The 15,964-nt window shown below is 44.3% G+C and overlaps 2 protein-coding genes across 3 annotated transcripts; both read left to right on the top strand.

Moving 5' to 3' along the window:
• The first annotated feature begins 1,725 nt into the window (after positions 1-1,725).
• alx3 (ALX homeobox 3) lies at positions 1,726-7,667 on the top strand. 2 transcript variants are annotated; one of them, XM_030368699.1, is made up of 4 exons: positions 1,726-2,143; positions 4,995-5,263; positions 5,505-5,567; positions 6,846-7,667. In XM_030368699.1, the coding sequence occupies exons 1-4, from the start codon at positions 1,780-1,782 to the stop codon at positions 7,233-7,235; spliced, it is 1,086 nt and encodes a 361-aa protein (XP_030224559.1). In that variant the 5' UTR covers positions 1,726-1,779; the 3' UTR covers positions 7,236-7,667. The 2 variants fall into 2 exon arrangements, with proteins under 2 accessions (XP_030224559.1, XP_030224553.1); XM_030368693.1 differs by having other exon boundaries at positions 5,505-5,630.
• Positions 7,668-11,057: 3,390 nt separating this feature from the next.
• On the top strand, positions 11,058-15,501 carry rbm15 (RNA binding motif protein 15). The gene is given in 5 exon segments (XM_030355222.1): positions 11,058-12,417; positions 12,419-12,460; positions 12,462-12,615; positions 12,618-12,740; positions 12,743-15,501. Coding segments are annotated over 5 exon segments (2,580 nt in total). The 5' UTR covers positions 11,058-11,211; the 3' UTR covers positions 13,798-15,501.
• Positions 15,502-15,964: the final 463 nt, after the last annotated feature.

Genomic DNA, 15,964 nt, shown 5'->3' with positions numbered 1-15,964 from the left:
TATATTATGTAGGCATAGTTATGCACAACGATACATTTGGTTGTGTTTTGTTGTAAATGCTCTATAAAACCGAAAGACTAAAGGCTCCCTCTGAGAACTAATGAGTTCATCTAATAGCTCTATATATAGAGCTATTAGATGAACTTGTAAATATCATAAATAGTAAATAGTAAATTATATATATATATATATATATATATAATTTACTTTAGTGCAAATTTATAATTACTTACACATCTAAATTATAGAGAAATCAATAGGTAAGCTCCCTAATACTTATTTGAAAAACAATAATGCATAACAATATTAAATAGTTGGCCTACATTAAAATACTGTATTAAGATATGTGATGTGCACGGCGCACACATTGGTGAAGAGTAAAGTTAGGTATAAGTATAAGATAAAGGTCGCATGCATTTCAACGTATCGAGATAGGCTTGCAGTAGCGCATTATAATTTATAGGCCTCTTACTTTAGACGAAGAAGCCCTCTTTTATTTAGGAAGATATAGGCTCGGATCGATCGCTAAAAATTCCTGCTAGAAGATTTTTTTACCCTACAATCGTGGAGCCACGATTGTCAAGAAGTTTTATTGAATAAACTGTTATAGCCTATCGATTATTTTGAAACGCTTATTTCAATCTGTTTAAACCTAAATAAATTCACGCATTCATCGTTGAGCTACAATTGAAATGTAGCGGTGAATGTTTTTGAAGAGGTTTTTTCTAAATTTGGTTGGCATTAAAAAGAAGAATGAAACACCACACGTTTAATGTTTGTTCGATCAGTTGGGATCTTGTTCATTTCTGTGGTCACTTGGCGTAACATTTCATCGCCTTAAAATCTCTCTTCTGGATTATTCGGAAATGTAGGATAATTAATAGCTACTAACGTACTTTTATTAAATTAATCCAAGAATACCGAATAATTTAAAACCTGTTTCACCAAACAAGGGGGCTTAAACCTTAAACCCGCATTTTGTTTCCGATGCGTAATTCAAACATATAGCCTGTAGCCTACTACTTACTGTTTAAACATTTAGGACTTTTCAATTATGAATGAATGTAGCCTAGGCCTATTATAATTCGCAGGATTATAAAAAGGATCAAACGATATATGGATAGGCTATATTAAAAGTAGCCGGGTCTGTACTTAATAGTTGAAACGCAACAAAATAAATAAAAGCTATAGACCTGTTTTTAAAAGATTACAATTATATCTCGCAATATTTTTTTTATAAATACCGATATCTTCTACTGAGCAGTTTACATAAAGAATACAAAAGTTAGAGGCCTATTTGAGCTAAGTTAATGGGAAAAATGATGAGGCTATAAGCTAAACTCCCATTGTATTATCAAAACAATATTAATGAAACATCACACAGACTTATACGTGTTGAATCTCCTATAAGCCATCAGAAACACGGACCATAATTCGCTCATCTTTTGTTGCGTAAAACCTTTTTCTTGGCCCGCGCAAAATCGCCTCTCGCCCCCACTGTCAACATTGTTTCTGTGACTATTGCCGTGTAAAAAATTGGAATTAAATGGTTAATTGGATGGACACAAACCACACCTGATTGAATTTTTAGCGGATTATATCAGACTGCTGTCAACCACCCCCCCCCCACCCCAACCACCCTCTCGACTCCCAGTTTCACGGGTCTTTGTTTCTGATCTGCTAAATCCCACCCACTTGACATGATGAAACAGAGGGCGAAAAAAACAGTGCGGAGCCCTCACTCAGGCGCCTTCACTATAGGATCCTGGTCATTACTTGATGCTGGACCGTGAGATGGAGACAGAAAGTTGTTTGTCTTTCTGTTCCCAGGCAAGCAGAACAACTCCAGAATCGTCCCCGGGACTCGAGCACAGTTCGAGCTCCTTCCTTCCCTGTGATGAGCTTCAGAAGACGTCCCACGCTCCTCATCCGCATCGTCTCAGCCTGCGCGCGGATTTTTACAGTTCCTCCATGGGGAGGTTTAGCGACGCGCCCGCGGACTTTACGCACGGCGCCACCGCGGCAAACCCTCACCGCGCGTCGCCTTCCAAACACAGCAACAAGTTCTCGGACAGCATAAATCCAGACCGAAAGGGGATAGCGATTAGTGGGAAGACGGCGTTCTATGAGATCAACTCCGAAGGTAGGGATCCTTCTATGTTAATAAGGCAATCATTTTAAATCTAACAAATAGGCATCTAAAATAATAATAATAATAATAATAATAATAATAATGATAATAATAATAATGATAATAACAATAACGATGCGAATGATGATGATAATAATAACAATCATAATGATGTTCATAATATGGCTTTATTTCGAACCTCGACATTTAATGAACACTTAAACCACATGTCAACCATGCCTTGTACAATGTGTAAGTATCCGGTAGGTCTGCATCCAATTATTACAAAGGCAGATTAATATACACCGTTATTAAACATATTAAACACCGTTTATTCATGGTGGCAGCAAAATATGACAGAAAAAGGTAGCATCTGGACACATCTGTAGCAAATGTAAAAAAATGAAATCCCTCATTGTAATAGTTGTGTTTCGCCGTCGGTCATAATGGAAATCCTTCACACTTCATCAGACTTCATCAATGTAATTGTGTGTTTGATTGATTCAATATCCTGGGGGAGATTCTTCAAACAAAGCATGCGGATTTAGGGCTATATGGGTTTTCTAGTATTTATTAGTCTTAATAATCTTCAATGTGAATCAGCAGAGGAAAGGATATTATTTGTGGATACAGGGTGTGTGTACTGCTGTTTAGAAAAATATACACAAGAATGAATTGGGTTATCGTTGAAGACAGACAATTACTTTTTAAAAACTTTTTCGTACTCATTATTTTTATTTTAGGCTTTCTTTCTTTCCATTAGGCCTAACTATTTTTTTTTTATTTTTTTTTTATGTTTCCTTCGTTCTTTAAGAACACCTAAATTATTTTATGGTTGTTTATTTGGCCTCTGGATGCCCCTGGAATGGTCAATGTTTCAATAACCTCTAGATTGACTTTGTTTAATTAAGGTGTGTGTGTGTGTGTGTGTGTGTGTGTGTGTGTGTGTGTGTGTGTGTGTGTGTGTGTGTGTGTGTGTGTGTGTGTGTGTGTGTGTGTGTGTGTGTGTGTGTGTGAGTGTGAGTGTGTGTGTGTGTGTGTGTGTGTGTTAATGTGCCTATTATTAATGATTAAATAATTTAATTGTTTTTTAACTATTTAGCTATATTCTTGCCCTTCCTGTAGGTCTACAATTTAACACAAGCCATTTAAAACTATAGAGTCAACCTAATTTAGGTATATTAACCTAGGATTTTGTTGTTATTTTCAAAGGTGGGCGTTTTCGAATAGAACATTTAGAACCAGTAAAAGGGAAAATTATACAATCAAAACAACAACAACAACAACAACAACAACAACGTAGCCTACCTCTTGTTCACCGACAGCCAGTCCACTTAGAAACCCTTCTTGTCCAAAAATCGAAACTTCTTCATCAAAAACGAGAGGCCACAAAAGAGGCCGGAATTCTTGCCATGATGTCAGTGCACCAGAATCGCTCCTTCTTTTTCCTTCAACCAATTCCTCCCGGCACTTTCCCTTCTTCCGTACACCAAAATACTGGGCATTTTGCACTGCTATCGCATTACACTGGCAGCAGGGAGAGCGGATGGGAGTGCATGGGTTTGGACGGAGAGAGCGAGCGCCGTCGGCCACTCTCAATGAAGCATACAACCTCCAGTTTGATTCATATTGGAATGGATACAAAGAAATTAGGGGTTCAATAAAAAATCTCTTTATCGATATTTAAATGAACAGCATAGTCATCTGAATTGTCCCCTGTGATTGCATGCAGCGGGATCGATGTGAGTGTGGTCGTGCATGTGTGTGTTCGTGCGCACGTGCGAGCGTACGTACGTGTGCGTGCATCTCTGCGTGTGCATGTGTGTGGTGTGTGTGTGTGTGTGTGTGTGTGTGGTGTGTGTGTGTGTGTGTGTGTGTGTGTGTGTGTGTGTGTGTGTGTGTGTGTGTGTGTGTGAGTCTGCGTGTGTACGTGCGTTCGTGTTTGTGTGCGTGTATGTGTGCATGTGAAGGGGGGTACGGTGGTTAGACGTAATGAACATAGACATCAACATCCAAACACTGCAGGAGGGGACCAGCCCTTTTCATGGTCTGTTAGAATTAAGGAAAATACTCCATGCTAGATTTCCTGTTGCTGCTCCACACACCGCTCAACCTCTATTAGCCTATAGTTCCAAATGTTAAATTCCAATTTAGCCAGACACGTCACATGTGTTGTCTGAAATCTGGATCACAAATCATATTTGATGGACGTGTTTGATTTGTTGTATTTACCCCAAGAAATATTTTCATATGACACTTGAAATGTCCAGATGGCATGCATGTGTTGAAGTAATGATCCCAAAAGATACATTTTATAATTTTGAAAGCCAGTCTAAGTATCTGCTAGACTTGTTTTGTAACACTCGGTTTGTGGCTTCATTCCAAGGCCTTCTCTATGAGCTGTGAAATAAAAGAAGTCATACTTAATGAAAGGATTTGAGTCATATCCTATGCTTGTTGCTAATGCCATTAAACCAACACCTCGTTTAAGAAAACCCACAATGTTTATTTTTAATTTCTTGGAAATATTAACTTCATGGCCTGTGAAACCCTCTTCAAAAAATCATCAAAGTGTGATTAAATTTGAGAATTTATGGTCTCATCCGGGAGAACTCATTTAACACTAGGCTGAAGTCATAATATCAACCGTAATTCACACATTTTTACTCTACAACAATGCAAATAAATTTTGCATAGTAGTAAAAGTGATAATGCAAATTAAGTGAGATAACTAGTATCATGTAAATTAATAACAATTAAACAAAAGTATTACTTTTTAAAACTGTTACCATCTTTTATTAGTTAAGTATTATTTTAGCCTTACTAAAGTCTGTTTCATATCTTTATGCCCTGCATCTCACAGAAAAGACCTCCCCCAAAACCATGGGCTATGCCGGGATCGGCTCAGACTACTGTGCCAAACTGAAGGAGTCAGCCGGCGCCATGCAGGGGGACTCTATCGCCGACTCCATTGACCTATCCGGCAAAAACAAGAAGCGACGCAACCGCACCACCTTCAGCACCTTCCAGCTGGAGGAGCTGGAGAAGGTGTTCCAGAAGACCCACTACCCAGATGTGTACGCCCGGGAACAGCTGGCCCTGAGGACCGAGCTCACCGAGGCCAGAGTGCAGGTAATACACGCCAGGGGATCACCTGACCACCGGTTGTAACACTAAGCTTTCTGCTTATTAAATTACACCAAGCTCCATAGCGCTGCCTTCATATGACCTTTAGAAAACCTCAACAACACAGGTAGACTAGTTTGCCAAATGGTTTCCAAGTAAGACCCAGGGGGTTCCTGGTACTGGGAGCCCTCTCTGAGCTGGGGCAGACGGCCAGGCTGCCTGTTAACCGGACTATTTGTCTCGCTAGGTGTGGTTCCAGAACCGCAGGGCCAAGTGGAGGAAACGAGAGCGCTACGGAAAGATCCAGGAGGTGCGCAACCACTTTACTGCTTCATACGATATCTCTCTGCTCCCCCGCCATGACACATACCAGGTACACACTGACGCACACTGACACACTGGCACATACCAGGTACACACTGACGCACACTGACACACTGGCACATACCAGGTACAAACTGACGCACACTGACACACTGGCACATACGAGGTACACACTGACGCACACTGACATGTGCACATACCAGGTACACACTGACGCACACTGACACACTGGCGCATACCAGGTACAGACTGACGCACACTGACACACTGGTACATACCAGGTACACACTGACACACACTGACATGTGCACATACTCTGTTCTGTCAGATACTGGTACATACTGACACATATGGACACATTGACACATACCAGGTACAGACACCGTACTGACAGATATTGGTTCGTACGGGTACACACTGAGACGTACTGACATGCATTGAAACAGGTTGACAACTGACACATACTGATACAGGCTGAAATATACCAGGTACATACTGACACAAACGGACACATATTGGTACATACACATATGGTAAATACTAGGGCTGTCAAGTGATTAAAATATTTAATCACGATTAATCGCATTAATGCCATAGTTAACTCACGATTAATCTTAAAAAAAAATTCTATGCTAAATATCCCTTGAATTCTTTGTCCCATACATTTTTCTCATTTTAATGCTCTTATCAACATGGAGAAGTGCATCGGCTTGCCTTGTGCAAATGTTTTTTTATTGATAACAACATTGGCATATACTGATCAAAACAGGACGGTACAAAAAAAAAAGCCTATAATGCAATTAAACGATGAGCATACAAAGATATGCCTTGAACATAGCAGTCAGGCTACTGCCTCTTTGTTTTGAGCCCAAAAAAGTGGTCATATTAACGCCGTTAAAAGTGGTTTGCGTTAACGCCGTTAATAACGCGTTTAACTGACAGCTCTAGTAAATACTGTTACTAGTGATATATAACAGGTACATACTGATATTGAGGGAAATACTACATTCTGAAACATAAGGGTACATACAGAAACATGATAACACATTTTTGTACACAGTGGTACATACTGATACATACCAGGTACACACTCAAACACAAAGTAACACATACTGTTACAAACGGACCAAGAGGTGAACATATACCAGGTTCATTCTGAGACCCATGTACAGAGATAGATATCATCTTCTCCTATGCTCTGTGATGTAACTGATGTTTTTGTCGTTGGTGACGTCCTGCTCACCCTGTCCCGTCCCGCGCACAGATGCAGAGCAACCTATGGCCAGGCGTCCCGTCCACGGGGGGCGGGGTCCCAAACGGGGGGTGCGTCCTGGGCGCCGAGTCCATGGCCTCGTCCTGCATGAGCCCCTACTCCCATCCCCATGGCAACCTGCCCGGCTTCATGGGCATGCCGGCGTCTCCCGGCCACCCCCCACACACACCACCCCACCACCACCACCACCACCCCCACCACCACCACCACCCCCCACACCACCCGGGCATCAACGGCCTCTACTCGCTCCACAGCTTCCCCGGGGGCCTGGGCCCCCCTGGCTTTGAGCCAGGCCCCGAGATGGAGTACAAGCCCACTGGCCTGGTGGCCCTGCGCATGAAGGCCAAGGAGCCAGGTAGCCTGATCTCCTGGCCCACATGACAACCACAGTGCCAGGTGTCTTTCACGCCGTGACTAAGCCCCTCTCAACCCAAGCGTCCATAGCCATTCAAGTTCATTCACATTCATAACCAATCAGTGTACAGGTCAAAGTGGTACTCGGATAGAATTTCTCTTTTCCTCTCCATTGTAGCATAAATGTTAGCCACGGGACCTTTAACCACGATGAGACCATCACTCTTTGGACATTACAGCTGTTTTTGTTTGAACATGGAAGACATTGTTTTCAAGGAATTTCATTTAAACTTTTATTTTGTTTTTACCCAGATTTGCCATTCCTTGCTGATTCCAAATAGAGCACAGGGTGCTATTTAAACATTTACAATTGTTTATTATCAGTATACCCATGAATAAATGTTTGTTGTACTTTATAATGTGTTGTGAAATAAAGGATTGATACATATTGTCACAATATATACATAAACATTTCATGTGTTTGAAAAGACTCCATTATTCACAAAAAAACTGCCAACTTTTCAACTTGTGAGGAAACAACTTTTGTTGTGAGGCAACTGTGGTTATTGGTAAGCTGTGTGTGTTGTTTGTTTGTGTGTGTGTGTGTGTGTGTGTGTGTGTGTGTGTGTGTGTGTGTGTGTGTGTGTATGTTTGCATGTGTGTTTGTATGTATCAGTGTGTTTGTGTATCAGTGTGTGTGGGATTTGTATAAACAGTATGTGCATATGTGTGTGTGCGTGTGTGTTTGTATATATGTATAAGTCTGGGTTTGTGTGTTTGCATGTATAAATGTTTGTGCGTGTGTATTTGTGTATGTATGTATTATTGTGTGTCTCTGTGTATATACATCTATACGTCTGTGTGTGTATGTGTGTATGTATATATGATTGTGTGTGTGTGTGTGTGTGTGTGTGTGTGTGTGTGTGTGTGTGTGTGTGTGTGTGTGTGTGTGTGTGTGTGTGTGTGTGTGTGTGTGTGTGTGTGTTTGTGAAATGCGAAGTGTGGGGGAGGGCTTTACACAAAGGCCTGTATGTTCCTTCACATCAGGAGGCCCTCAGGTGGCACGTCATGTATCAGAACAAAGTGGCAGCTCCATTAATGAAAAACCAACGGAGCGACCGGCGTCCACTGTCGATGATGAAGCAGCACATTCTCCTCTCCATCAAAGTCCTGCTCAAACTCCCAGGTCACATCTGGCAACACGGATCAACCCAGCGCAGCGGGCCTGCTATCATGAGGACATATTTACAAATAATTCATTCAGATTTAGAAATTCATAAAAACATAAATACGTGCATTAAAGAATAATTAAAAAATATATGAACTATTCAAAAAGATAAATGTATAATATGAATTTAATGGTGACATGTGCAGCTGCAAACTATCCACTCTCAATTATAGTAAATAAGCGCTAGTATCCGTTTCAGACATGTAATCGGCAAACGGTGGAAAAAGGTAAGCGTTCTCTGGGATTATAAAGCCCTGTGTGGTGGCGATGGTGGTGGTGGTGGTTGGTGTGTCGTTCTCCCTCGGTTCACCATGACAGCTGTGTGTGCTGAGTCCGGGGGGAGCTGCCAGCACCCTTCCAGGGAGTGTGCTGCTGGGGGTGAAGGGAGGCGCTGGCTCACATGTGGTTCCAATAGAGGATGTGAACAATCCCGTCAGGAACACTTTCTACATCCACTGGTTCAAATTCCTGCCCGGCTATGAGAGATAGAGAGGCCACTGCTGACACGACGTGGGCCCCAGTGCTGCTGGAGTCCAAGATTAAGTGGAGGAGATAAGTCACTCTGTCCAAATGGATAGGGAACCCAGAATACGACCCCCTCTTGAAGAAGAGAGCTGACAAAGCCGATGATAATATTTGTTTCTTAGATCAGGGCAGATTATTGGTTGATTACTACTATTCATTCAGACATCATACAAATAATCAAAACACAGTTAGGTGACGACGGTGGAAAAATGTATTCTCTAAGATTGTGAACCTGAAGCTTCTGTTCATGTAAAACAAGCATTGATAGCAAAAGATATGGTCAATATATAATTTGACTAAGTATCGTTTAGGATTCTAACAAGATGTGGTACAAATAGTTTCAAATCATTTAGTTTTTAAGTTTAAAATATTGAAACTGGTACTTTTATTTGAACTCAATATTTGTCTGGGTGTTATCTATTAATCAGCCTATATTACATGCTTACCTGTGTGTGTGTGTGTGTGTGTGTGTGTGTGTGTGTGTGTGTGTGTGTGTGTGTGTGTGTGTGTGTGTGTGTGTGTGTGTGTGTGTGTGTGTGTGTGTGTGTGTGTGTGTGTGTGTGTGTGTGTGATTGTGTGTGTGTGTTTTGTGTGTGTCAGTGTGTGGTTTGTGTGTGTGGGTGTGTCTCTCTCTCTCTCTCTCTCTCTCTCTTCTCCTCTCTTCATCTCTTCATCGTCATCTCTCTCTCTCTCTCTCACCTCTCTCTTGAGATCGCTCCATTACCTCCTGCAGGGCCATCTTGCGAGGAGATTTCCTGGGGTCTGTAAACTATTTGCATCATTAAGGTGGTCATAACCCTTAAATATGATTCAATGCTCATTAAAATCTGAAAGCAGTCTGCGAACACAGCCTTGGGTTATTGCACTGCTTTGATCCAGGCAAGATTTATCCTAACCCAAAGCTGGAGCCCTTTGACCAAATGAGTTATGGACTTTAGATTACAGTAACATACAGTATATCCACTGCACTATAATGCAGTTTAATAATGATTGTAGCATTTAGTGTGGACAAAAACAAGCAACACCGTCAGAGTGATTGTTATTAGGAGGAAAAAGGATTTTCTTCCCCTAAAGATGTGAGGAAACACTTTATACATTCCGGTAAACACACATACATGCACGCGCACAAACGCGTACACACACACCTACACACGCCTACACCACACACACACACACACACACACACACACACACACACACACACACACACACACACACACACACACACACACACACACAGGCTCTCTCTCACACACTCACACACACTCTGCCTGTATGCCGGCTTTCCTGGACTGAGAAGACAATACAAATGTGGTGTTTTGATCCAAACTGTACAAGACAGTAAGCAGTAGTTGGCTGAAAAGATCTTAACACCATTAACATAAGTGAATGACATAAGCCTAACTCACAAGGATCCAACTTTAAAACAATAGACATCTGTTCGTGTGTTTCCAAAAAGTGATGTGTTTGTATTCATAGACCTCTCCCTTCGTGGGAAAAAACTTTTTATGACTTATTCACTTCGGTATACGAAAAGATTGGTTCCTTTATCAGGGGTAAATTATGTTATGAAACAATGATAAATAATATAGGCGACTGAAGAATTCTGCTATTTGTTAAAAAGATCAGTGGCTGTGTGTCTAAAATCGAATTTGTGCTAAGAAAACTATTTTGGTCTACTTAACAATTCACAGACGCTTGAAATTGGTTCTTTAAATTGTCATTTACTATCACATAAGCGAGGCATATATGAAAAATAAAAGCAGGTGTGACTCATGACGGTAATAATGTGTCAGTAGATAGAGATATTTTAATAAAATAGAGCAATTTTATAAACGATAAAACTAACTTCGATTTGGTTAAATACTGCCACCTTGTGGGTTCCAATTCGTAGATTGTACATACTGTCTTTATTTCCACCATTTCGCTTTTTGCTTGCTTCTGTGTCTTAATCAATTGTATTTTTTTTCATTGTATTTAAGATGTGAAATATAATTTAATAGAAATGGTAAAAAATAACTGCATGATTGACATAGAAGGCAAAGTAGACCGCCCACATTCCCGTCCAATCCAATCCGATAGAGGGGGCGGGGATAATGCCATTCTGGACAAAATGGCGAATGTTGTTATTTTGCCGCAGGGTCACTGAATACATTTCTACTTATTTCCCAATAATTAATTAAATAATCAGCAAAAATATTATCAAGAAAACCTTGATTGTTGTAAGGGTTACGGTCCGCGTGGGGTGAAATGAAAGGTAAAGAACGATCGCCGATTAAAAAACGATCACGGGCCTTGGACGACATCCGAGACAGGGGAGGATGCCACCCAGCCAGCAAGAAAATGGGTGCTATCTCCATCTCCAGTGGAAGTAATAATGGAAACAGCTCGGTCAAAAGTGAAGGTGGTTCCACACGAAGGAGTTTGCTCGGCGAGAAAAGGGAACGGGATTTCGACGGACATGGTCGGGCTGGTAACAACCACAGCTACCAGGCTGTCGCCGCCAGCTCCCTCGGTAAGAGCCACAGCCTTAACATGACACTGGATTTAGCGGCACAGAGGACTAACTCACGGCTAGAACCGCGGGCTCCGTTGCCCACCGCGGAAAGTGAGTACAAAACCCTGAAAATCAGCGAGCTGGGCACCCAGTTGAGCGACGAGGACATAGAAGACGGGCTTTTTCACGAATTCAAAAAATTTGGCGACGTGAGTGTCAAAATAAGCCGCAGCAACGACGAACGGATTGCGTTTGTGAACTTCAGAAAGCCCGAGGACGCCCGGGCTGCTAAGCATGCGAGAGGAAGACTGGTGCTGTACGACCGACCGCTGAAAATTGAAGCGGTGTATATTAACAGGAGGAGAAGTCGCTCTCCCGTCGAGAGAGACCCATATGGTGCAGCCCCAGGCCATAGACACTTGCATACACAGAGGCCTCTCTCTCCAACTGGGCTTGGATATAGAGACTACAGGCTCCAACAGCTGGCCTTAGGAAGACTTCCTCCTCCTCCACCACCCCCTGTCCTGGCCAGAGACCTAGAGCGAGAGAGGGAGTTTGCCCTCTTCGAGGCCAGGGCACGACCAGCCTTCATAGCGGAGAGAGCGGCTTTTCGAGAGGAGGATTTTATTTCTCCAGAAGATGACCAAAGGGCAAACAGGACGTTGTTTCTTGGTAACTTGGACATAACGGTTACAGAGACCGATCTACGGAGAGCCTTTGACCGTTTCGGCGTCATAACAGAAGTGGACATCAAGAGACCCACGCGGGGACAGACCAGTACGTATGGATTTCTGAAATTTGAAAATCTTGACATGGCCCACCGTGCCAAACTGAGCATGTCTGGCAAAATAGTCGGCCGCAATCCCATAAAGATAGGCTACGGCAAAGCCACGCCCACCACGCGCCTTTGGGTGGGGGGTCTCGGCCCCTGGGTCCCCCTGGCTGCACTAGCGAGAGAGTTTTGACCGCTTCGGCACCATAAGGACAATCGACTACCGCAAGGGGGGACACCTGGGCCTACATCCAGTACGAAAGCCTGGACGCGGCGCAGGCGGCCTGCACCCACATGCGTGGCTTCCCTCTGGGGGGGCCAGAGAGGAGGCTACGTGTGGACTTTGCCGACACGGAGCACCGGTACCAGCAGCAGTTCCTTCAGCCCTGCCGCTGCCGCCGTTCGACCTGGTGGCGGAGCAGTTTGTTCACCGCGCCACCCCGGAGCCCCTGAGGGTCAGGGAGAGGACTCCACCGCCCCTGCACTTCCGGGAGAGAGAGCTCTTTCCCGAGCCGAGTGGGCCAACCCCGCCATGCGCGAGCGCGTGCGGGCTTTGCCGTTCGACGCCCTGGAGCACCTGGAGCGGGACCGGCGGCCCAGAGAGCCCTGGCCCCTGGAATGCGAACTGCAGGGCCGGGACCCCGCACGCAAGCGGCGCCCGGTCGAGGACGGCCGCCACCTGGACTGCTCCCCCGACAGCACCGAGCGGCAGGCCCGGCGGCGCCGCCCCTCCCCCGACGGCAGCCCCGGCGGCAGCAGCAGAGACGGCGGGCGCTTCAGCGACTCGGAGCGGCCCCTGAGGGGCGAGAGGCCGTCCCCGGGCAGGGAGTGCCACGGCGGCCCGGAGCGTGGCGGCGGAGGCGGCGGAAGCGGCGTGGAGAGGAGGCTTAAGAACCAGGGCCTCTCGGACCGAGGGCCACCGGGCGGCGGCCTCCTCGTCCTGGGAGAACGCAAGCGAAAGGCGGGCGGCGACGGCGGCGGCGGGGGCAAAGCGCCGGCCAAGCGGGAGCGCGCCGAGAGCAGCTCCAGGGGAGGGCTCGCCAAGCAGGAGGGCTGCCGGCTGGCCATGGCCTGGCACGGCATGCTGCTGCTGAAGAACAGCAACTTCCCGGCCAACATGCACCTGCTGGAGGGGGACCACAGCGTGGCCAGCGACCTGCTCATCGACGGCCAGACCGGGAGGCAGGTGAGCGAGCTGAAGATCACCCAGCGCCTGCGCCTGGACCAGCCCAAGCTGGACGAGGTGGCTCGCCGCATCAAGGTGGCGGGCCCCGGCGGCTACGCCATCCTGCTGGCCGTCCCGGGGGCCGTGGAGGAGACGACGCCAGACGGGGCCGCCTCCACGCAGCGGCCCCTGCGCAACCTGGTGTCCTACCTTAAGCAAAAGCAGGCGGCGGGGGTGATCAGCCTGCCGGTTGGGGGCAGCAGAGATAAGGACAACGCGGGGGTGCTTCACGCTTTCCCGCCCTGTGATTTCTCCCAGCAGTTCTTAGATTCCTCCGCCAAAGCGCTGGCTAAAACTGAGGAGGACTACCTGGTCATGATTGTAGTCCGCGGAGCCTCTTAGAAAGCGAAACCTTTAAAATGTCAGAACACACAAAATCCCAAAAATGTAAAAAAAAAAAAAAGCTCTGTCCGTAGCTGTTGCATGCTGTGTGTTCTGCATTAGGGGGGCCGTCACTGGGCCCTTACTGTGTACCTGTGTAGCTATATGTTCCACTAAAGTGAAAAGACAAAAACACAAACCTTTACCCTCATACAATTAATGGAATGTTTGTTCTTCAAGTGTTTTACTTTAAGCCATTCTTCAGGCCCTCAAAGGGTTGTTTATGTAAAGCATACATATGAATACTATAAATCCCAATCAATGAACATATTGAGAATTTAACCAGACTTGAAACCTCGGTAGAGTTAGAAGTCCTTCATTTTGACATCTAGTGGCATTTGGGTTGATCTGCCAAAGTTATTTGGCATAATTTGTTAATGCAACTCTAGTGTCAACGATCTACGATAATGAGGTTTGATAATCTTGGAGGAAGAAATTATGCTCCATGCAATCATGAATGCGTAGTATATTCCCCTAAGCCAAACACATCACGTGATGGAGGAAATTGAAGGTGAATTATACTTCTGTTAAGATGGGTGCGGATAGACTGCAGCGATTCTAAATGAACACATCTTGTAATATTTGGACAGGTAAAGAGAAAAACTACTTTTGATATAAACAACATTTGTTCATGTGCTGTATTCTGTTGGTGACAATAAGTGTTGAGTTATATTACTATTGTTTGGAAGTGAATGAAACTTTATTCAGTATAGGGCTAGTGGCATTTTAGTCACTTAATTTACCATAATATATTTTTTATTGGGATAACTATTTCTCCTAATCTGGCATGCAAAATATTTATAGATTATTGTCCAAAGATGAGCCCTTAACCCATAAGGATTTTTTTAATTTCCTTGCTTTTAATGGTGTATTTTATTTTGCGCATCCCTGTCCATGCAATGACTATTGTGTAATGTGACCTACGAAGACCGATTCCAATAGTTTGGATAAAAAATAGTTAGACTAAGACTTTTGTGTTGACATGAACCAATCTCTGATGTTTTTCTCACTCTGAAGCTAGTAGGTCTACCAAGAATATGAGTATACATATCGGTTATCATTTGTATGACTCAATCCACGCTTATTTATTTATAAAACGGGCTTGGTTAAATTCAAACCGTTTGAAGCTATTTAAACCGTTAGCAGCTTCACGTTTAGAGCTTTTAGCCGAGTTCTATTGCAAAAAAATGTTTAACGATTTTAACATTACAAAGCCTACATAGTATTATGTTAATGCCACTCTGTCATAAAATATTAACCCACGCTGATTTGTAGTTTTATAAATTAAGTTTGGATTAGTATGTACTGAGAAAAAAAAAAAAGATGTGTAAATCAATGGTTGTATCTGTGAACATGTCAAGTTTGGACCAGCAGAGAATTCAGCGGCCTGAGGTTGTTGAGCACCATGGCTATGACGGAACCAGCCCAAGTATGTTGTGAGTCTCCACTGTCGAGGCAGCTATTAGGATGTGCAGCCTATCTGCACTCGCCATGACTTCTGTTTAAAAATGGAAAAAATGACAAAATGTACCCGTCATTTGATGTGGGGGGAAACGGAGAATCGGCACATCCCGTGCGAAGCTGTTTGGCGAAAAATACCCTCAAGGTCTTCTGTGCACTTGCGTGACCCGAGTATGAAATAAATTGTTTCATTTGAAAGGAAAACGCTGTTTCTTCCGTTGGAAGTGAGTTTGAAGAAACGGGCTGCCCCATGCTTAATTGTGTTTCGAAGGAGTTGTATCTTGAATTGTTGTTTGGCCACGCGAGACAAAGGGGAGACCGCCGTTTTATGATTTTGTTAACGAAAAGAAAGGAGCGTCCCCTTGTTTCGTGTGAGGAGCGCTGGTATCTTTAGAGGCCTTTTGCTGATCCTCAAGTTACTAAGCAGAGAATCACCTGTGATCCACATCCTTCCTTTTGCCGGGCCGTGCCTTGTTCAGGAGCCGAGGAACGGGCCTACCTCTGCACCATGCCCGCTGTTGCTATGTGAAACGGCAGCACGGGGCACCCAGTGTCACGCACATATGCCTGGAAATGCTGAAAACGTGGGAGCCAGGGTCCTGTTGTTTTGCAGCCGCCGGCTGGCCCTCCATTCCTCATTGTCGTATGATTTGCTGCCGTCATACAC

This window comes from Gadus morhua, chromosome 1 (genome assembly GCF_902167405.1).
Source record: "Gadus morhua chromosome 1, gadMor3.0, whole genome shotgun sequence".
NCBI classification, from domain to species: Eukaryota; Metazoa; Chordata; class Actinopteri; order Gadiformes; family Gadidae; genus Gadus; species Gadus morhua.
The sequence above is the reverse complement of the archived record's forward strand: the minus strand, read 5'-3'. Positions and strand labels throughout refer to the sequence as shown.

Excerpts from the sequence above, each read along its gene's own strand:
- alx3 (XM_030368693.1), top strand. The coding sequence starts at position 1,780 with ATGCTGGACCGTGAGATGGAGACAGAAAGTTGTTTGTCTTTCTGTTCC. Across the intron at positions 2,144-4,994 it reads CTATGAGATCAACTCCGAAG|AAAAGACCTCCCCCAAAACC; the intron begins GTAGGGATCCTT and ends TGCATCTCACAG. Across the intron at positions 5,631-6,845 it reads CCCGCCATGACACATACCAG|ATGCAGAGCAACCTATGGCC; the intron begins GTACACACTGAC and ends TCCCGCGCACAG.